The sequence below is a fragment of the Arachis duranensis genome, chromosome 8 (assembly GCF_000817695.3).
Source record: "Arachis duranensis cultivar V14167 chromosome 8, aradu.V14167.gnm2.J7QH, whole genome shotgun sequence".
NCBI lineage: Eukaryota > Viridiplantae > Streptophyta > Magnoliopsida > Fabales > Fabaceae > Arachis > Arachis duranensis.
The window spans coordinates 8269454-8293266 of NC_029779.3; the positions used below are offsets into that span (position 1 = coordinate 8269454).

Genomic DNA, 23813 nt, shown 5'->3' on the forward strand with positions numbered 1-23813 from the left:
GGGGGTATATCGGGTTGAATTACCCGACCCAGAACGTCTTACGCTATCTATTGCTGCGTCAATGACAAAAACATGAGTCCCCCGGTCAATTTTATCCCAAAAAGAAGTAGCCTGCAAATGATGAAATAAGGTAGTCTTTACATAAAAAACAAGTACTGCTTACAACCTTTAAACGAAAACATATTAAAGTCCAAGAAAAAACATAGTGTAGTACTACAAAAAAATAACTATATTGTAGACTGAATGTTGTTTAAATTTTTGAGACCAAAATATTTTTGAAACAATGACCATACTGAAAGAGAAAATGTTTGTAGCCTTACAACAGTGCACCCTAGGTTCAAAGTAATCAGAGACTATTGGAGTTGTCCAATTTATCTGACTAAAAAAGAAAAAAAAAAAAACAACCAACCAGAGTTTTAATATGAAACCCCTCCCCCTCCCCTTATTAGTGTGTGTGAGTATCTGACTCACTGTGTGCTACTTAATCGTAAGTTTGGTTGAATGGTAATATATGATGCTTTTTAATATAATACACCTGAGTTTGAACTTGACAATGACCAAGTAGTGAATGTGGAAACCTTAAATGTGTGTATGAGTGTGTAGCAAGTAACAACACATATAAACGTAACCTGCAAAGAGGGAAAAAGGGTGCCACTACAGAAGCAAAGTTTTCAATAACAGCAACAGTCAATCTAAGGATGGTCAAAGTTTCTTATTCTACTAATAAAAACATGAATCACTCAGATAATGATGTTTAAAATGTCATTTTTTAAAGATATTTTTTATTAATTAAAAGTTAATACATATAATTGATTAAACTATGTTATTTTTGTTAAAATTAGATCAGATAAATTGATTTGGCCAAAAAATCAATAAATTATATCTTGAATTAGTCTAAATTAATATTTTTTTATAAAAAAATTACAATATTCTTATTATAAAAAATGACGCTTCTTCTCCAGCGTTTCCCCTGGACAACCGTGGCGGCGCGACCCTCTCCCTCTCGTGTCTGATTCCTACTCGCCCATCCTCCCTGATGCAATACGACGGCGCGGCGGCAGTGGCGCTCGCCGGCGCCGTGCTTCCTCATCTCCCCTCTTCTCCGTTTGGTGATCAGTGCTTCATGGGTGTGTATTGCGTTTCCGATTTCCCCTTCCCTGCTTCTTCTCTCTCAAATTTCTGTTTCCTTCCTCCATGGAACAAGATAAGGAACCGTGGGTATTGCTATGGGCTTAAAGTTCAGTGAACTTGTTGAAGGTGAAAGGGAGAACAGGGTAGGGTTTTCGGCTGCTGGGATGAAGGCTGTAGGGTTTCATTTTTGAAAAAGATTAGGGTTAAGGGCATTATGGTAATTTCACATAAAATTGGAAATAATATAGTAATTGAAACCCAATGTAAATCCAACACTAATAGTATATGAAAAATACTATTTGCTCATCAATTTTTACAAATTATTTTCAATAAAGTGTCCCAACCAAATAATTAGAAATAATATACTTAATTTCTTCATTTTCCAAAATACAAATATCAATATTCTAAAATATTAATTATTTGGTCCAAAATCATATAAAAATCCTTTTTATTTCACAACTTATCAACTTTATAATATAATTATAGAAAATAATCCAATAATTATAAAATTGGTTAATAATCATAACTCGTCTCAAATTCAATAAATCGCAACTTGCCTTAATTATCTTTAATAAAATAATTTCTGAAATTAAGGCCATAAATAACTATATGATTTGAGACTTGATCATAATAAAACTTTTCAAAGGTTTTGGGATCTTACAGTATTTCCTGATTTATTTCATTTAATTCGTTAAAGCAAATCAATTATAATTAATTATATCAATTAATTAATTTGATTAGACATTCAAATCTCACCATTTATTATAATCAATTAATCAATTAATTAATTTAGTTAATTATATTCATCATTTGATTTGATTAGAGTAAATATCGAATTATTTAATAAATAATAAATATAATAAAGAAATATATGAATTAATTTAATTTGTTTATTTTTTTAATACCATCTATTTATACTAGATTAAATGTTTTTTACTCATTCGTTTTCTTTTCTCTCTCTCCCTCCCTCCCTCTCTCCCCATCTCTCTTGTGTTTAGGTACAATTTTTGTAATTTATTGAATTTTTGTTTCTTTTATCTTTATTTATACATTTCATTTTTTTATACTTTTTTAAAAATTTTGTTTATTTTAATTGCTTATTATTAGGCGCACACTTTTTTTTTTACTTTTGATTAACAAAAAAATGTGTCATTTTTATGTTATCTTACTGTAACAGCCCAGACCACCTGCTAGCACGATATTGTCCGCTTTGGTACATAAGGTCTCACGGTTTTGCCTTTGACGATAGGGATGCTAGCCCGAAACCCCCCTCTTTATTTTAGTTATATATATTCATTGATTTCTCTGTATTGATGCTCTTTTTATTTAAAATATTGTGACAATTTAGAGTGTGTGTTGTGACCTATGTGATATTCGTTAATTTGGTGTATCTTTTTGGATGGTTTATGTTATAATGTGTTTAAGGAGTTGACTTAAAATTATAATATGATATATAAATTTATAATATGATTTAAAATATGCTAAAATATTAGGACATTATCATATAGATATTTTTTATTTGTCCGTTAGATTCAATTATTTAGAATCTTAAAAATTATGCAATTATGTAATTAATTGTTTTTTATATAATTATTGTATTGATCATATTAGTGAGACTATTTTTAAAATTAATATTTATAAATATGCTATTATTTATACAATTGATTGGATAATCTTATTTCTTTAAATTTAATTCTATTGAATTAATTATTCAAGGTGCCATCACTATTTCTATTTTCAAAAATTTTTAATATTATTTAACAATTCTAATAACATAATAACAATTAAAAAAAGTAAGACAGTACAAAATTGCAATGCCAATAAGATTGAAATACCCGTGATAAAATTATGTTGATAATATACACTTGGGTATTACTAACAACTATGTTAGTAATTACTTAAAATAAATAATAAAATAAGTTATAGGGTATTATTTTATTTAATTATTACTAATTTATTTGAATTGTTAATAAAATTTATAATTTTCAGATTTATATCTACTCAATTTATATATTTTATTTTATTTTACTTTAACAAAAAATTGAGACGTACATTTTTAATTATTTATTTAAAAAGTATAGCGAAATGAGTTATATCAATTATAATTAGATTATCGATAATTGATATCAATTAATTGATTGTATTAATTTGTATGCTGAATAATGATGGTTTAAGTGGCTAAGAGAAGGGGGTTGAATCTTAGCCCCTTTTTTCTTGATTACATTTTCTAGTCTTTGAGGAGACTTTTCTGTTTTTGTCTCGTCCCTAGCTACGAGACTTTTTACTTTTGTCTCGTCACTTGGCACGAGATATTTTTTATTTTAGCTCCTGTGCAGCAGAAACAGAAATGAAGAAGTATAGAGAGAAGATTACACCCAAATATATCCTGGTTCAGCTGCTAAGTGCAATGCAGCCTACATCCAGTCTCCATCACAATAATGATGGAATTTCACTATAATCATCCAGATTACAAATTGTAAAGTGCTAACCCAACTTACAAGGAGATTCCCACAGAATCACGAAACACAACATAGATGAATAAAGAAACTCTAAGACATCTATGGCTTTTTCTTTTAATTTTGCACTCTCTGCCTTTTTTCGCTCTATGGCTTTTTCATACAAACCTCACTGTTTGCCTTTTTCCATGAGACTCAAGACATGACAAAATTAAATAGAAAAATACTAAAGAGAATACGTTGAAGGAGAAGAGAAATCTGTTAGCTCAGGTAGCTCTGAGAATACTGTGCCTCGCACTCTCACACTTTCTCCTTAAATCAAACCGTGACTGTTCACCCCTTTTATAGAAAAGTGAAGCCTTCACAGTTAAAACACAAAAACCGAGCTTAGCTTCTTTTCCTCCAAAACAAAACCGGTTCGGCCACACAGAGAGAAGAGGTAACTCGTGCAAAATCCAACATGCAAGTACCTCTAATTCTTCCTTGGTCATCACACTTCATCAATCCGGGCGCTCCATCCTTGGCTTGTTCTCCAAGATGGATTTCTGGCCCTTGATGCTTCATGATGATGATGACTTCATCTGCTCCAATCTCTGCCTCTTCCATCACTTCGCCACTCTAGCTACTTCCTGTGGTGGTTGAGCAGAATCAGAGACAAGCCATGCCTCCAAGAATCTTCACTTTGTTGGCCGAATCTCCTTCTTTCTTTTTGAGTATGAAGGATCCGAGATTACCTCACCAAATCTTACCACTTTTTGGTGATAATCTCAGCCACACCATACTTTTATTTTCATGTGTTTTCTTGCCATCATTAGCTTGATAGTCTTGGTGCATGCAACTTCTTCTTTTCGGTGAGTAGGTGTAGCTTCCATGGCTTCCTGGACAATAACCGAAAGAGAAGAAGGAAAGAAATGAGAAAGAAGAAAGAGAAATTGAACATTAACTAATGTGTTTTGATAAAGCAAAAAAATAAATGTCCACTTCGCTTTTACTGAGCAACGTGTAGCTCATTGATACCCATCTAATCAAAGTCACTCATATTCTCTCTCATGTTTCCAATGCTAGCAAATTAAATTTGAAATCCATCTCTTAACAAGAAATGAAATCCGTTAGAAAGCATGGAGCCAATTTGCTTTCTTTCATTATGTATCGGACCAAGCATTGGATCTTTTGTTTGATATGGGCATAATGTTGAAGTTGAATAAAAATTGGCCCATTTATAACATTTGATTTCCTGATGAATTTGGTTTAGGATCAAGCATAGGAAACTTTCATTAAAATTAAATATGGGCTTGGTTGTAACAACATTGTGCTTGGCCCATTAATACAACAATTCAGCCACATAATAGGAAACATGTAGCAAGGCTGATTGTTGGTTTTAATTTAGGCTAGCAACATTTTATTTTCCGATCCAATTAAAACTTGCACAGCAAAATTGATTTAATTAATATATCAATCAAAATTAAATTAATAATTTTGCTGTTAATAATGTTTGATCATCATTAATTTAGTTTAGAGTTTTCCAAACTCATCAAATAACATATAATAAATGTTGTGAAATTAATTATAATAAATTAATAATTAATAAATAAATAACTAAAATAGAATTTTTTTTATTACTTTTTAATGACTACACGTTTTTATAATTTCACTTTCTCTTTATCTCTTCCTTTCACATTTATTTTTCTTTTAATTTATTGAACTAAATCAATTACACTAATTATTTGTATTAACTAATTAAGTAATTTTTATTGGGTTATTATAATTGTGTCTTTAGATCATAGGTTAAAAATATTATAAAAAATATTTTATCAAAATTGTTGAAAAATAAATATTTTTAAAATGTGTCCTTAAGACACAAATTAACTAAATTATTTTTCAATTTAATGTGTTTGATTCATTCAATTGTATTAATTATAACTAATCAATTGTGTAATTTGATTTTGATTAGGATAAATATTTCATCATTTAATATTTTATTTGATTCATTAAATTACATTAATCATAACTTCAAATATTTAATTAAATTTATTAGCTTATTATTTTATATATCCATTTTCTCCTTCTCTACTCTATATTTCATGTAAAATATTTATAATTTTTTATTTTTGTTCTTTATTTTAATTTTGTTAATATTTTTCTATGATTTTGTTTTATATTAATTTATTTTTATTTATTTTAATTAATAATTCTTAAGGGTATTATTATTTTATTTAAAGATAATTTAAATTTTTTGTAATATTTTTATAAAAGTTGATTAATAGGTTCTTCTTTAAAATATTTTATTGAAAATTTTTTAATAAGATTATATTTTGATTTTTCTCTTTCATCCTTTGTATTAATTAATTATATTAATCTTCTATTGCAATACATTTTTTATCTACTCCACACATTATCTTTTCTATCTTCTTTTATTTTTTAATTGCTATTTTTATTTTATTTTTAATTATTTATTTTACTTTTACTCCTCATATATAGATTTATTATAATTCATCATAGGTTATTTTACTTTTACCATTATTTTGTTTAGTGTGTTTTTTTTAGTCTGTGTTTAATATAATAATCTGTAAGTATCTATTCTATTATATAAAAATTAAATTTCTGCACTTAATGATAAAAATATCGTAACATGTTTCTGATGATGGTGTTTTTTATTTATTTCTTTTAACTCATTAAATTTAATTTATTATAATAAATTAATTATATCAACTAATTGATTTGGTTAATTATTTAAATATCATACAATTTATTATAATTTCTATCAATCAATTAATTGTAATTCAAATTGAATTAAAACTTTGTTACGAAATTATTATTTCTTAATCTATTTATGGACAATACATATATTAATTATAATCGCAAATTAAGCTATTTTACATTAAATGACTTATATAATGGTCTTCTCATTTATTATCATAAATGCTGAATTAAATGAGAATAAAACTAGAGGTATTATTTTATTTGGCCTTTAGGGTTTAATGGGTGTCACACTTAAATATAAATAGTGATTTCCGAATTTTGGTCTCCAACACATCAAAGTCACATCCGTAACTCTTTTTCCATAAAAGAAATTGCGATTCAACTCTATGAGGGATACAGAAGGTTTTCAAAGAACAAGGGAATGGTCTGAATTTGCACAAATTTTAAATGTTCAAACTTATGATGTTGTTTTAGTTGGTTGTCGTTACGAAAATGACTCTAATGTATACGTGTTTAAGGGGTAGAATAGATTAAATATTATTTAAATAATTTATTTCTAATATTGATATTTGATTAAATTGGTTTTAGAGAAATTTAGATTATTGACTCAATTTATATATTACGACTATTTCTTTTTGAATATATTATTTTTATATTTTTTAATATAAATTTTTTTCTGATAAGATTAGTTTATTTTCTTTTTGGATATATGTGTCATCTTTTTTTCTCATTTTATATTTCATAATAGTAATGTAATTATTAAAAGTTGTGATTAATATCAATATCAATAATTAATTCTTATAATTATTTTTATACTACTAAAGGTTACATATAGTATTTTTTTATAGAATAAAAAAGATTGTGATTCATAACATTTTCATAAAATTATATTGTGTGGACACAAAATTAATTAGATAATAAATTGAATTTTAATTAATATATTTTATTTTCTACTCATATTTTTTATTAATTATTTTACTTTTTATAATGACAGTAAATATTGAATGTAAAAAAATATTGAATGTTATCTATTTTATTTATTTAGATTCATAATTAAATTTGATATAATTGTAGCAAGTATCTAGAATTAATAATAACATGATACTATAATTTTAAGTTATATAATATAATAAAAAAATGTAGCAATTTATGTATGCTTCCTATATAGCAATAATATTATATATATTTATATCTCCTCTTTTAGCACTTTCCTAAACATATTGACATATAATTAATGTTGATAACATATATATTGAGTAACTATTTCTATTGAATTAATCATAAAGGTTAATAAAATATAATGACATAAATTTCACCTAATTGTAGCAAGTATCTCCATCGAAAATATTTATTAATTATTATCATGTATAATTAGTGAAAATATTTATTAATTATTACCATGTATAATTAGTTTATATATATATATAAGGATTAATAGTGAATTGTTACAATTATTTATCATCTAGAAAATTCGTACCCAAACATAGATCTTCTTCTATTTATTATTTCTCATACCTAAGGGCTACTAACTATGATTCTATCAACAGTATTGCCTATGGTAGATTATGTAATGAAAAAGTTTGAAAAATAAAAGCAAGAATTATAAGGTTATGGAAAGTCCCATCCAAATTTGACAAGAATAAAACGACTTACATAGAAATGATTCTCATGGATGATAAGGTAAGTTGATTATTTTTTATGATTCTTTCAAGTAATGCTAGGTCCATTTTATAAATATTTTTTGTTCATGTTTTAAGTTTATTTGATAAGTAAACCCTTACACGAATCAAAGACTATACAATTTTATAGATTTATAAGTATTAATAGCCTTTATATTTAATTTATTTTATATTATGATAATAGCCAATATATTTGTTGGTGGATTTGACTATTACTATATTATATTTATGATCACATTCAATATATATGTCTGATTTATTGAAGAAAGTAGATTATTAAAACCGATTAATAACTATTTTAAAGTTAATCTAATTAACACTAGATTAAAAAAAATCAAACAATGTATAACATATTATTTTTTTATTAATCAAATTATTGTAATTCAAATTAATTAAAAAAATAATTTAAAATTATAATTTCAATCTTATCACATGTATGTATGAAGGTTGTAGTAGGCTTAGAGAAGGGGGGTTGAATCTATGCCTACTTTTTAAGTTGCTGTTTTGACCTTTTTGAAGAAGTTACAAATTTGTTTCTGTTTGAACTCAGCAGCGGAAATTTATGAGACAATTTATTTTTGTCTCATGAATAACAGAAAACAGAACATGACAGAAAAGAAAAGGCTTACACCAGCATATATCCTGGTTCGGTTGCTTTGTGCTATGCAACCTACATCCAGTCTCCTCCACAAATATGGAAGAATTTCACTATAGTTAACAGTATTACATACACCAATTTCACACTCAAGTTCTAACCTAACTTGTCATTGGCTATGCTAACACCTAACTATTTACTCTTAGTGCTAACCCAACTAAGAAAGGGATACCAAACAAGAATAAGATACAAGACACTTAACCAACCTAAAGAAATCTGAAAATAACTCTAGGCTTTTCTCTCAAGTGTATCTCTCAGCCTTTTCACTCATGGCTTTTTCTTAAGCTTTCTCACTTTGCCTTTTCTCTCAAGAAATTACAGAAAGATAAGCTTAGAAAAGTACATTACAATCAGAAAAACATGAAGGAGATTGACTTCACCAACAGCCTCTGTGCTATGCGAAAAACCAGATTAGTAAGCCTCTGATTTAGTTTTTCATACTGGCGAAATGCACCTTTGATTAGGTTACACTGTCCAGTTAGTTGAACTTTTTCAAAGAGCTCTCTCAGAACAAACACCTCAAGTTCACTGGTTATCTCTCCTACTCTTGAATGAACAGCAAGCTCCTTTTTTATCTTTATGCACGTTCCTTGGTTCTTCATCCAAGGTCAACACCTTGAGCCTTGAGCTTCACCAACTCATAGATTCACTTTTTCATTTTTAACATCAAAGAGTAACCTTTGCTTCTGACTTTTTCAACTTGACCGAAAGCCATGAAGAAGTAACCGAACTTGTTTTCCAGTGGTCAACCAAATCTGAACCCTTGAATACCAACTTGGTCCCCAAGTCTTGATTAAGACCGTAGATACACAGCAGAATAGGGCAGAGAACAAATTTCCCTTCAAGGCCATTTTCGGATAGAGCAGAGAGTAGGAAAGAAAGGATGAAGATCTGATGCATGCAAGATGATATGATTCACCTTTCTTAAGCTTGATTTAGCTTGGGATTTCTGTTTTAGCTTCTGTGCTTCAAGCTTCAATTCTCTCTCTCTTGCTTCTTTGGTTATTAGTTTGGTGAGGAAGCTCTTTCTCTTTCTTACTTTTCTGAAGTCTTGATATGACTTGATTTGAGAGGAGAGGAACGTTGCCTTGGTTGGAGCAAGATGGGAGAAATTGAAAACAATTTCAAGCTTGGATCGGGTTCTTCTCTTTTTTTGGCCCGGTGTCTTGCTATGCTTCTTTGTTTGATATGAATGACTTGGGCTTGTCTTTATTCACACTTTCCATTCAGCCCATTAGCTTTGTTTTGTTATTCATTCAACTTGGGCTGCCAAAAATGAAGTGTGACCTGCAACATAGCATAAATAATTAGCAATGTGTACTTATTAATTTAACAACTCTAATTATTTATTTTGCCAAAAATAATATTTGTCATCACTAATTATTTTGGTTAATTTCTTAACTCAACAGATTAAGCAAAAGTCCTCATGCGGCTCCAGCCTTTTATGTCGAAAACAATAATGAAATTAAAAGGGGAAAACGAAGAATGGTAATTAATTATAAGAAAATGAATGAAGCAACGGTTGGTGATACTCATAAACTTCCAAGAAAAAATTCTATTTTAGAAAAAATCAAAGGAGCAACTTGGTTTTCATCTCTTGATGCAAAATCAGGATATTGGCAACTAATAATAATAATAATACAATATATATATACTACATTATTTTCTAATGCTCATGTTCGAATTGCATTACAAGGAAGGTTTATTATCATTATTATTATACTGCTTTAAGTTTTTATGTACGGTCAATATAAAAGAAGTTTTGAATAACAACGATGCTAGGGAACCAACTCTATATAAGCTAAAAATTAGTCAATTGGTAACCGGATGTTGCTACTAATAGGCACACGGATGTTTCTTTTTCTTGTAAATTGGATGGTTTTGGATATAATTTCTATGTTTCATGTGTTACGCATTAATAAAACATAATTAATTATATGGAATCAACTAATAAATGATCAAAGCATCTGTTCCGTGATTCTCTCTTAACACTAACGTGGTCAACAATAATTTAACAAATAAATTAAATTATAAATTAATAAAACTAATTATAATTAATTATGTTGTTCTATTCTTGGCTGATTATTAATTGGTTCTATATATTTTTTCTTTGAATAAATATTTAATATAATATATTTGGTAAATGCTATAGTGCTTAAAAAGTGATGTCTATTTATCAAAAAAAGTTAAAAATAAATATTTAATTTAGAAGATATAAAAATAAATTATTTTTAAAAAATCAAAACTTACCACAAAAGGTAAGTTAAGCAAAAGTTAGATAATAATTGATAGGCACCATAGAATTGACCAATATATTTTTATAGTTTTCTAATTATATTCAATACTATTTAAAAAAAAACCACGATACATAAGGACAAAAAAAATGGCATGGAATATAATCAAATTTCATTAATTAGAGAGATCTGTGAGTATTAGTTAAGCTAGCTACTAGGTTACGCGTGGAAAGAGGATCATGACTCATAACTCATTGTCATGGGGCTTATCATATATAAATTTGATGAATATATCATTGTTAAGTTTTCTTGTTCATGTGTCTATGAAACCATGATATATAATATTGATTATGATGATACAACAGAATCTGAAAGCAGGTACACTGCTCGAATCATTGAATTGATTTGGTGATGCATGTCAATCACTGAGTCTCTCAGAGAATATATTTATACATAGGTTACAAAGTGCATTCTCCTACCTAGAATTATGGTAATCAATGGTTGCTGGCCATCATGCATGGGTTGTATATGTATCTTCCGGTTTCAACCAAATTGAATTGGTTTAGTATTAACTTACTAGTTCGCATAAGTAAGTGTCAGAAATTTGAGTCTTGTGTATGCGACAATTTATTAGCCAACGATAAACTCTCAAATAGGATTCTAAATTAATTTTTAACCTGCTGGATAAGAGAATCCAATGAAAAAAAAAATATATCTTTTGATTTCTTGTTGGAAAGGTAACATAGATAGAGATCCACAAGAATTGAAGAACTAACAACATCCATCCATCGATCAACAATGAATACCATTAATAGTAAACGTTCATAACTAATTAACTTAATTTGGTTTATATAAGTACATGTATAACATATTTACAGCTATTAATTAATAGTAAATGTATGTTCCAGGGTCACTATTGTATAAAGATTTTTTGGACAGCATTGAAACTTTCAACGACAAAGAATTGCTACACCCATGTGTGTGAGCATAGTGAGTTTTAGTTGTCACGCTTTAACCTAGAAATACTTGCATGACATATTTAATATACACAAATTTTGAAAGGACTAATATAATTGATTAACATATTAAGCTTTTGATATTTTATTAGAGATTTATTCATGTTATACATATTAGTACTAATTCACATTTTTATTTATTAGTACATTTAATTATGTAACACTGTAACAGTTAAAATAATTATTTTTAGCAATCGATACGTGAATAATTATTTAAAAATACGGACGTAATTGATGAATAATGATATAAAATAATTTACATTGTGAGTATATTAAAATTAAACTCATATAATAAAAAGACATTTAAAAAAAGTTTAACACCAATAAACTTTCTTAATTTCCATTATATATGCATAGTTAGATATAAATTAATATAATTTGTATTTCATATTACACAAAATATATATTTAAATTAACATAAAACATGTATACATAAATAACTCTACTTTGCAATCTTTTATAATTTATATCAAAATAAGAATTTTGTTCATTTTTTTATTATTTTTATTGACTTCTCGCCAAGTTTTTTTCCTATGTCATATGAATATGTATTAATTATATAAAAAATATTAGAGTATTATCAGAATTTATTTTTTTATTATTATTTTTAGCTATTAATCCAACTCATTTAGTTTAGTAATCTAATATATTTTAATTCACAATATTAATCGATGACAAAAAATAATAAATTTTAATAGTCCTCTGACATTCTTTTTAAATACCTATTAACAATAAATAATAAAACTATGAAAGAGTACAAAAAAAATGAAGAATTTTTTATTGTATATTGTTGTTGCTTTTATTGGAGAATAATACTACTTATTCATACTAATTACTAATTTGAATTTTAAAATAAACTAAAACAACTAAAATTTGTAGATAATTTTATTAGAGAAAAATAAGTATAACTAACTTCAAACAAAATAAACATAACAAATTTTGTTTATAAATACACATTAAAAATAAATTAAACTACACATGTATTTATACATAAATATATTGATGACTAATTTTGATGTATAAATAATATTTTTACAATTAAAACATATATAGTTTTTGAATATCCTAAGGAGATATTTAAGAATATGGGAAGAATTTGTGGGTAAAAAGAAGCATGGAAAATAGTGCGTTATGTGCATTGTACAGAAAGCTGAGAGAATCAGAAATGAGCATGCAGAGCGAGTATCCATGCGTCCGAAAATGGTGTGACCAACGAGCGAAAGAGACAATGGTTGTGATTTATGAAGTATTACACACCTTTTGCAATGGCCAATTCCAATGGCGACACGTAGAAAATTCATTAATTTCTTTTGGTGGTGACAACCTTTTTCTTGTTTGCGTATACATGTGTTTGTGTTTGTGAAATGGTAAAAGGAAGAGAAGACTGATGTTATGTAGGGAATCCTTCAGCAGAAATTATGACAAATGAAAACAAGACTTCACCGCTCATCACTTGGATATGGAAATGTTGTCTTCCACGTTATATATATAAAAATCATTCATTCATGTAATTTACATATTTTTTGTTTAATATTGTATTTGGTTGTATACTGTAAATTATCCATGTTATAAAAATTACTAAAATTGTTAATATAGTAGTTAACTAAGTTATTAGTAGTCACAAAAAAAAACTAAGTTATTAGTGAGTCTTATATATATGTATACTACTATATAGTTATATACTTTTAGTTCTAAAATTGTTAATCACTTAACATTGTAGTTCCTGTGTTTAAAAAAAACACCCTTAACATTATAGTTAATTACATATTATCATAAAAGCAAAAAGATACATAATATATGTATTAATATAAATAATTATAATATATATGTATATCTTTGAGGTTAGGTCACAGAATAATAATTGAATTTATTTAAGTTCAGTTTCAGTTAATTTAATATATAAATTTAAATTTTTAGGCTCAAATTTAGCTCACAAACTCATGAACTCAGCTTATCGAATTGATAACGAGTTGAATTTAAACTCAAATTTAAGTTGGCTTGACTCATTTTTAACTCTAATAATATATAATTAAACGTGGATACTTATTATAAGCTAAAATTATTTTTGCTAAAAAAATAAAGACACCGTGTGATTCTTTGAAGTTTGAATATACTGTTGTTCTTATGATGGTATTTAAAATTGACATGTTTGATGGTTCAACTTCGCCTACTTTGGAATAGGACCTCTACTTCAGAAATCAGAACTCAGCACAATTTGAAATTGAGTTTGCTTATTATTAAAGAACTGTGACTTATATACAATTTTTCAAAGCATTGTTGACTCTCTTCAGTTTACTTAATTATATTATAATTACTATGACATATGAGTACATATGAAAACTATTCATTTAAGTTTGAGAAATGATAATATTACTTTTATTTTATCTCTTTATAAATCGCTACAGGGTGTTTTTAAACGTAAACTGCAACAAAGTGCAGCGATTCACGTGTTAATGAAATTTGAGACATGTGCAACGGTTTACATATAAATTAAAAAATTATAATTACATCTGCTATTTTATAAGATTGTATTTGTAAGATTGTATTTGCGTAAACTTTTTTTCTAATTGTTTTATTTTTGTAAATTATCTTATTATAAACATGTGAAATGAATATGTTAAATGTGACGTATTAATTATAATTTAAGAATACTTGCAATTGGATAATAACCTCATTTATGTCTCTAATGAACTGGCTAACTTCTAATGGACCTAGCTCATAATTAATAATTAAGGACTTAACTAGAAGATACTTACCATTGGGATAATATACCATTAACCCCGTTTCATTTATATTTCTAATGATCTAGGTAACTTAATTGGCTAATCAGTAACGACTGATTAATGGATTTGGGTGGTAACATTGATCCTTTGTAGATGTCACATTTTTTTTATTATGTGACCACGTGACATCTTTATCTTTGTTATTATCATTATTATTATTAGTACTATTGCAAAAATATTATATTTATTACAACTATATTAAATATGTACTAAAATATATATTAAAATAAATTTTTCAGCATACAAATAATATTTTTGTATTTATTATATACAATGTTATGTTAAAATTTTTATATTAGATGTGGATATGCTTCCTCCATTATTTTTTATTTTATAGCATTAGTGCTTCATAACTAGACATTAATACATAAAGCAAGACAATTGTAAGCAAGAAAGAACTAAGTGTTAACTGATCTTTATGTGATGAATACATCCATGGCTAACACCATTTTTACCCCTACTAACAATAATACAAAAAAGAAGGAGGAAAAAAAAAAAGAAAGAAAGAAAGAAGAAAAGAACATTAAAAAGGCAGAATCTAAGTAGAAACTTTTTTGAAAACCCTTCATCACCCTACCATGTTTTCAACATTTGTTTTTTCACAAGTTGTCTCCATTGTTCTTTTGATTTGTCACATTGATTTCCACTTCATTCATTTCCAAGCTTCCCTTTTCCAAATCCACTTTCTCAAAGTTACCATTTTCTTCCATTCCCTCCTTGTTTGGTACCTCCAAAACCCTCCTTTTCCGGTATTTGCAGTGGAGAACTAATTGGAGTATGGCCAATGGCACTCCAACCACACTTGGTCCCTATATACATCACCATGACATAAAATCGCAACCATTAGTATATTCTTATTCTCATAACAATGCACTGCGCGCTATGCAGTGCCTATTGATACACTAGTATTAACAATTTCTTTTCGGATAATTATATATACATACCGCAACAAATATATCGCGAATCATGAATCCATAAGTCATCCATAGTGAACCAGCCAAGAAAGAGCACAAAGATAATGGTAGAGGCATAAACTCCACACTCTTGGTTTTTATGACTTGTTTCTGCAATAATGATCAAAGTTAAGATAAACATATAAATAAACAGAGTTGTTACTCTGTTTCCTCTGTTTTTGTTCTGCTGTTAAGGTAATTAATAAGAATCACTTACCATGGCAACAAGAGGAGAAGCATACATGGCAACAGAAACACCTAAACCTATGCTTCCAATAAGCAACTTTCTTTGATGAGTGTCATGAAATGCAAAAGCTGAAACTGCAGCAGCTATGCAAAACAGTATAAGAACTGGTATTGTCACCATTGCCACCTTCACCTGAACAAAAAGAAACAAAAAAAATGTAAACTTTTTTGTACCCATTTCATGAATTTCTTCCATGCATGAAGAATGAAGAGTGTTTGCATGGATGAAACTGACCTTTCCCTTAGAAGAAGCAAACCAGAAATAGATGACAACATAGGAGAACTCAAGAACAATCCCAACTCCATTAACAGTAACAAGAGGGAAATTTTCCCACTTGTAACTCACAATTGGCAATCCATACCATGTGAACAAGAGACAATTCAAGAGTCCTATGATGTAGGGAATGCATGAGAAATCCTCAGTGCTTTTCTTCCTTATCACCCTCTTGAAGGTTACACTGCAAGCAATTAAGCAGAAGAAAAAACATTAACATGATATTGTTAATGGAGTATAGAACAATAATTTGGTGTTTATGTAACATTAACATACGTTGGTGCAGCATAAAGTGCTACAGAAGCAGCATTTCCAACAACAGCAACAATCATACGAAGAGTTTCTGACATGTTTTTGTTTAATTTCTTCTTGATTGTTTGTGTGAGATCAGAGAGACAACAAAGAAATGAAATGAATGAAGCTTTGTTATACAAAAAAGAAGTGAAGATTTTTGTTACACTGCTTAGAACTTCATTCAAGATGCTCTATTTATAAGGGTCCTTAGGGAGGGTTGTATGTGTGCTGTGTAACGCGTTACAACTTTATGTAATAAGATTGTAATTAACTAATTTCATTTTTTCTTTATAGGATTTCAAAAATGTTATTTTCACGTAAAAATCAACCACTATGTATTTCTGTAAAATAATAAAATAATTAATTTTGGTGATTAATTTTAATATATAATTAATATAGTTGATATTAATTATATATATTTTTTTACAAAACTAATGGTTATATTGTATATTTATTATTAACTTTAAGTTTAACTATCAGAGGTTGAATAATAATAAAAATGGGAAAAAATAATTTAATGATAATATAAAACATTTTATATATACATCAGCACTTAAATATGTGAAAACATAATATTGAATAAAGAAGAAGAAGTGCTGTCTACGTCTTTATTAAACATGTGGATGCAAAGTTTTGTTCAAATTGAGAAGCTTTTTCCCCTCAACTTGCTAAATGAAACAGTCTAGTTCCAAATCCTCTCTATAGCCACCTCTTTATTTTTTTTTCTTTTTTGTTTTTATATATCATATTTATTTATTTATATTTTCTTGCATCTCCAGGATTAGAGGCTTATGGTATGGTACAAGCAAAGTTAATTATATACACAAACACACAATATTATTTGCCATAAACTGATGTGATTGACAATTTTCTTGCGTGTCACTAGCAAATTAAATTTCATGTTATCTGGAATATTTAGGCTTAATCTAAATAACTAAATCAATTCCTTTTATATATATAAATAATGCAATTTAATTAATTTATGGAGTGGCTTTGCTTTTTTCTGTTGGTGAAGCATTATAGATGCTAATAATGCGCTCTAAAACATTACTAAAATGATCTGTTGTTAATGACGTGGCTCCCATTTTCTAGAGATATGGGGAATTATTTGATATGCTACCCGCAGATTAAGTAGTTTATTGATTTATTAATTCTTGTTTTAAACATCCCAATCTTCAAAAAATAAATAAATAAATAAATAAATAAACTATATTTCAGAAAGGAGAAATCAATAAAATAAATTGTAATAATAAGTAAAAAAGAAAAATTGGGAAAAAATTGGAGTGTTTGGGTTAAAGTTTTTCATTTTTCTCATGTGTCCATGGGTGTGACATCCTAGCTGGTATTAGCATAGTAACATTATTATTTTTAATATAAAGGTAAAATTTAAATAAATATAAACTTTATTTATACGAGTCATTGTTACACATTATTATTATTATTATTAACACTTATATTTTTTTATTTTTTTTTAATCTCTAAACTATGGGTTATTATACTTAAAGATTTCTTTTAAAAATTTATAATAGTCAACTTTTTGGATTTTTTTAATATAAAAGTTGATTATCAACATTTTTTAAAAAAAATATAAAATGCTAATCAAAACAATATAATGTACATTTAAAAATTTTGACAGTATTGAATTTCACTTTTTAAAAAGAAAAATTGTATAGGATGAATACACTCTAAAGTTTAGAGATAAATTGTACATTCAAATAATTAATGTATCTTGTCAATTTTTAATTAGTGTATCTGACAATGAATTACTTAACTAATTTTTAATGCATCACTTTATACAAGTTAGCAATTATTTTGAAATAAAACGTGCTTCATTATATATACATAATTAAAAAAATCTTAAGAAGATAGATTTATTTGCATTTTTTTCCTCCCCAAAATACAGATATTATTTGACTTGCATAGCAAATACTGAATCTGTTTTTCCTTCCAAAGAAAATAATATGGACAATAATGATTATTTTCAATATTCTCATCAACAATAATATAATTATTCTCTAAAGTCTAAACCATATATAATAAAATGTTCTTTAACTCCTGAAGTGTTTTTAATGGTGTGCATTGTTTCACTGAGACACTAAACTCGTCTCTTGAATTGAATTATATGCTAATCCACTGCCTAAAAAAGTGGAACTAAATTTAATTTTGTTGATTGTGATACCTTAAGATTAAGAGACAAAAAACAATAATAACCACTAAAATTGAGTTAGTGGAAGACTTTCTAATTCAATGCATAAGTTCAGATGAATCCGCCACCAAGACCTCTTAATAATAACAACATACGTATATAAAGAGTAGAAAATCAATACCATTGAAACCAAAATTAAACAACCCAGCAAATAAAAGGGTTTCTGATGCTTTGTTCATTATTATTTAATTAATTTATTTTTCATGTAATTTTGGGTTCCAAATGGCTAATGGTTCTATTCAAGTAGGCAAAAAGAATCTCAAGTGAATGACTCAGATAGATAAGTTGTGACTTGTGACATAGCTGGCGCCGCTTGTTGCTTTTTTTCACAATGAAAAAACAAGGGTCAATTTTACAGCAGTACATTTTTGACCTCGCAACCCCAACTAACTCCATCTTCTTTAAATTTTTGTGTAGTACATATACATATGGATGGAACAATATAGAAAAGATAAAACATGTTTAAATAATTATAAAATCAATCAAATATGTTAAAATTAACTACTAAAATAAGCTACTAAATTAAAATATACATTAAAATTAATTAAATTACACATGAATTTGTATATAAATATACATTATGATAGATTTTAATAGTTAATTTTATTATGTAAATAATATTTTTGTAATAAATAGTATAATATATTTTAAAAAAATTTTATAAATCAAAATTATTATTTAATTATTTAATTTTTTGTCTGATATAAAATTATAATCATATGCCTGTGTGATTTTTAAATTATTATTTAATATCTTTAAGTTCATCACTATATATAATTAAAAGAACAATTTTTATTTGTGAAAATATTTTTTTAAGATTGGATTTTTTTTATCTATTTTTTTCTTATTTTATATTATGTACTTTTCTTTAATTCTTATTAGAATGTAGACCATTCGATTTGGTTGTGTAGTATGTACTCTAGTACTGGTGCTTAGTTTGTGCACACATATATTCGGTAAAAAAGTTATATAAGCTATGTTTTCCCATTATTAAATTAAATTGTTGTGATGCTATAAATGAGCATATTTTAAATTTTCAACAAAAGAAAACAAGATGCATTTGACAAATTAACCTCTTCAATATTTTTTTTAACTTAAAATATATAGACAATAGTTTTTTTTGGACATTTTGTCCTCACAAAATAGTACATACTTGTTGGTCCACAGAAATAATGCATACCCTTTTCAAATCACAGTAACTCAGTGAATAACTAAAATTGTTATCATATTTTTCAAAAGTTTTATTTTATTTATAGTACATACTCACTGATGAATAACTAACTTGTTACTATAATCGGTAACTAATTTTTTATTTAGCCAACGATTTAGTGACTAAATTATACTCTTTAGTGTTAATCACCGAATATTTATTTAGCTACCAACTATTTTTTTTGTCATAAAAAGATTCGATCGATTGTAAAAAAATTCAGTCTTTATAGTAATATATACTTTTTTTTATCATTTTAAGAATCTTTGAACTTAATTACTTTTGTAAAATAGTTATATCAGTCTCTATTTTAAATATTTTTTGTAGTGATGTATGTTAATTTTTTTTACCACTTTAAGAACCAATCAAATCCTTGAGCTTAATTATTGTTACAAAATAGTTTTATATACATACCGTCGGCATATACTAATAAATTAAAACTCATAAAATGAAATAAAATAATATTTGCATTATTAATTAGTTTTTCTAGTTATCTCCGGAAGATTCATGTAATCTAATAATTAAACCTAGCTATATGATTTCTTCAAATAACAGGTTTGGTGAGGTGGAATAATAGAAACTCACGATGATGTAGTGATGCATGGACCCAAAAACATTGATCTTTTGTGCCATGTCATGTTTGTGGCTACTGCCTAATTTGGTTTCCATAATAATTGTAAAGTGATCCCATCAAATTCTCTCCATCCATTTATAGTCCACATGTTAACTAACCAGCCCCAATTTTTCATTAATTTGCATCTCAATGCAAACAAAAAACCCTAAATCTTATCTTGCACCCCATCATAAAGTTGACTTTACATGGAACCCCCACAATTACTTTATAATTATTATTAAAGATGAATTGGCAGCCACTGAAGCCACTAACCAATTGAATTCAAAGCTAAGGGACCTGATAGATACGATTCTTTTATTACAAACCAAACCGTACCCAAAATGTTTGGGGTCCCTTCTTCAATTCGTCCCACATTTTTCTTTTCAAAAAGCTTCTTTTTTTTTTAATAAATAGACAAGAGAAATATCTTAATATATATTAGTGTGAAATTTGACATTCCGGTTATATACAATGGGTATTTCATCGTTTTCAAAGCGACAATTATTTTAAAACGGAAGAAACAGTTTATACCAATTTATTTTTGAATTACATACAATTGTATATCATGATATCATATCATATAATTAGTTATTGTTACGGACTTAAACTATGGACTACAATATTCTTGTCCGATTCGATTCAATTCGAAGGATCCAAGAACCAAATCATACTCAAAAACCTAATTATTAGAACAATTGTATATAGGAATAGAAGTGGGTTAAACTATTCGATAGAGTTTTTGGTTTAGTTCATTTTAAATTCTGTTCAATTCGAATCTTTTTATTAAATAAGTCAGACTTTGATTTTTTTATAAAATCTATTAATTAAAAAAATTAAGTCACAGACTTTAAAAAAATTATGACCCGTCTATTTACAATATAAACCAAATTTATTAAAACAAAAAGTTAACTCAGCCTATTTCTACTCCTACTTATGCAATAAAAGTTCGTGGATTTTGGACAAGATCCTCCATCTAGATTTGATGAAGTTAAGCGTGATTATATCTACAATAATTGAGTAGTAAGGACAACAATCACAAACTTTAAAGGAAGAATCACTATTATCTCGTCATATATATATTTTTTCCCTTACATTTTTTTAGAACGAAATTGAGTTAGGTATCCTAGTTACTGGTTAGGTATTTCGGAAGAATCATTATAAGAATACTGTTTTTGTCTTAAATAAATCATGAAGATTTTAGTGTTAGGTTTTGGGATCACAAACCGTAAGAGAATGCAAATGCAAGAAGCAGATAAAGGATCCTATAGAAACCGCACGAACCAAATACATACAAAAATGAATAAACAGTTGTAAGTAATATAAGCTCACTATTAGTATTAATAAGTAGTACCTTATATATATATGGTCGAGTAAGATTTCCACCATAATTAAAAATGTTTGATAAGATAGCTTCTTATTAGTATTTGATTATAAATATAAATATATAATATAATGTTATCACTTATCAATCATATTCTACATCCCTGGTGCTGGGGTTACACGTGGTGGTTCCCTTTGCACACAATTAAACCAACTAATAAATCTGCTATCATTTTGTCCAATAATCGATCTTCAATAATGTTGCACCTCACATATACATCTTCTATGTCCAAAGAAATTGAGTATTGATTCAGCATCGTCGAATCAATCATTTCCAATTCCATGTAATGGTGGTGGGGTTACTCTACTTACTACTGCTCTCTTCTCTTCTTCTTAGTTCTTTTAATTGAGCCATTCCTCAACCCTAATTTATTAATTAAATAATAATTTTTTAAAATTAAACCCATCATTGAATCAATAGAATTAGAAGTTTAAAATTAAAGGTTCAACTAAAATATAAGTTGAATCGAATAGATTAAAATAATATATCTATATATATATATAATATAGTTTTTTTTAATATAATTTTGTGTATTTTATTATTTTAAATTGATAATTACTAGAAAACGTATCAATTCAACAAATTAATCGAATTTTTAATTGATTTTGTCAATTTTTTTACCAATTCATTATCAATTAATATTTTATCTAAATCAGATGAGTCTGATGATCAATTTTTAATTAAGGTACTACTCCATCTCTATCCGTTCGGAGCAAATTTTTAACGGGATAGGTTCTTGTGTGGAACGCCCTTACTCGTTCCAATATATATATGTATGTGATGATAATTATATAAATTTTAAAATTTAATTTTATTAATTAAATTTTAATAATTATAGAAACGAATAAGAGCGAGATGGATATCCGTAAAAACGAATTAGGGTTCAAATTTTTACTATTTACAGATAAAAACAAAACAAATTTTATACAAATTATTATAAAACTAATAGAGTAAAACTGAATAGAGCAAAATTCGTCCCTATCCATCCTGTTACCACTCCTACGATCAATTCAGTACGACTCTCAAAACATTGTTAAATAATAGCTAGAGCCATTAGTTAGGAATTACGACCATTTAGGGAAATTTCGATTAAATTTCTTTTGTCCTTGTTTGAGGTACACTACAAATAAAAACGAAACAAACATTGCGCTTGATTTGTCCCTGGGTCACGTACTTGATTAATTAACGTGCGATTCTCATTCGGAAGAGAGGAATTCAAAGGCGTCCAATTATAAAATAGAACAACAATTATTGTTTTGGTCAATGGTTTTGTAAAACAATCAGATATTATTATTTGTTCCTAAAATTGTGTGCGTATATATATATATATATTATAAAATTTTGAATTTAATTTAATAAAATTTCTCCCCTTAAAGTCGGTAATAAACTTTTATTAATCCACATTTCTTAGCTTCTTAGTAAAATATTCAACTCACATACTAATCCAATGTGGCATAAGCATAAGTATTGCTTGGTTCCTAAATAGCATGTTATATGTATATGACCCTTTTCTCCCCAAAAGCACTACCCTAAAAATTACTACTCTGGGTATAGCATCACTCAACATTCTAAGAGATATATTAAGTAATGCTATGCACAATCAAAGAAGAGTGAGAAAGATGAATATAACATTTTAAACAATTTTATGCTAACTCACAAAAAAATAGTTCTATACTATAGATTGAACATTCAGTTTGGGCCCATCTGGATTGAAATTTTTAATAATTTCATGGTTTATTTGGCGAAGGTTCAGAAATAACCAATATTAATTAGTTTAAATTAGTTGATTGATCGGTCTATTTGTCCGTTTTTCAACAAATTAAGAATTAAAAGTTTAAATTATATTTTGTATATATGATAATTTATTGGTCAATAATAAATTATTAAATAAAATTTAAATTTACAATAAATTAATTTTTAACTTATGTCACTAATAGAAAAATAAATACTTATAAAAAGAAGATGGTAGAAACTGCTATGTAATT

General features: G+C 27.0%; 1 protein-coding gene across 1 annotated transcript; it reads right to left on the minus strand.

Moving 5' to 3' along the window:
* Positions 1–15035: 15035 nt before the first annotated feature.
* Positions 15036–16585, minus strand: LOC107460644 (bidirectional sugar transporter SWEET3b). Its single transcript, XM_016079035.3, has 5 exons — positions 16404–16585; positions 16089–16311; positions 15825–15986; positions 15599–15718; positions 15036–15463 (listed from the first exon to the last, which is right to left on the minus strand). Exons 1-5 carry the CDS (start codon positions 16475–16477, stop codon positions 15254–15256), a joined length of 789 nt encoding a protein of 262 aa, XP_015934521.1. The 5' UTR covers positions 16478–16585; the 3' UTR covers positions 15036–15253.
* Positions 16586–23813: the final 7228 nt, after the last annotated feature.

Bases quoted from the DNA above. Each gene is read 5' to 3' on its own strand.
- LOC107460644 (XM_016079035.3), bottom strand. From the start codon at position 16,477: ATGTCAGAAACTCTTCGTATGATTGTTGCTGTTGTTGGAAATGCTGCT. The intron at 16,312-16,403 runs GTATGTTAATGT...AATTGCTTGCAG, and splicing joins GCACTTTATGCTGCACCAAC to TGTAACCTTCAAGAGGGTGA. The intron at 15,987-16,088 runs GTCAGTTTCATC...CTTTTTGTTCAG, and splicing joins TTGCTTCTTCTAAGGGAAAG to GTGAAGGTGGCAATGGTGAC.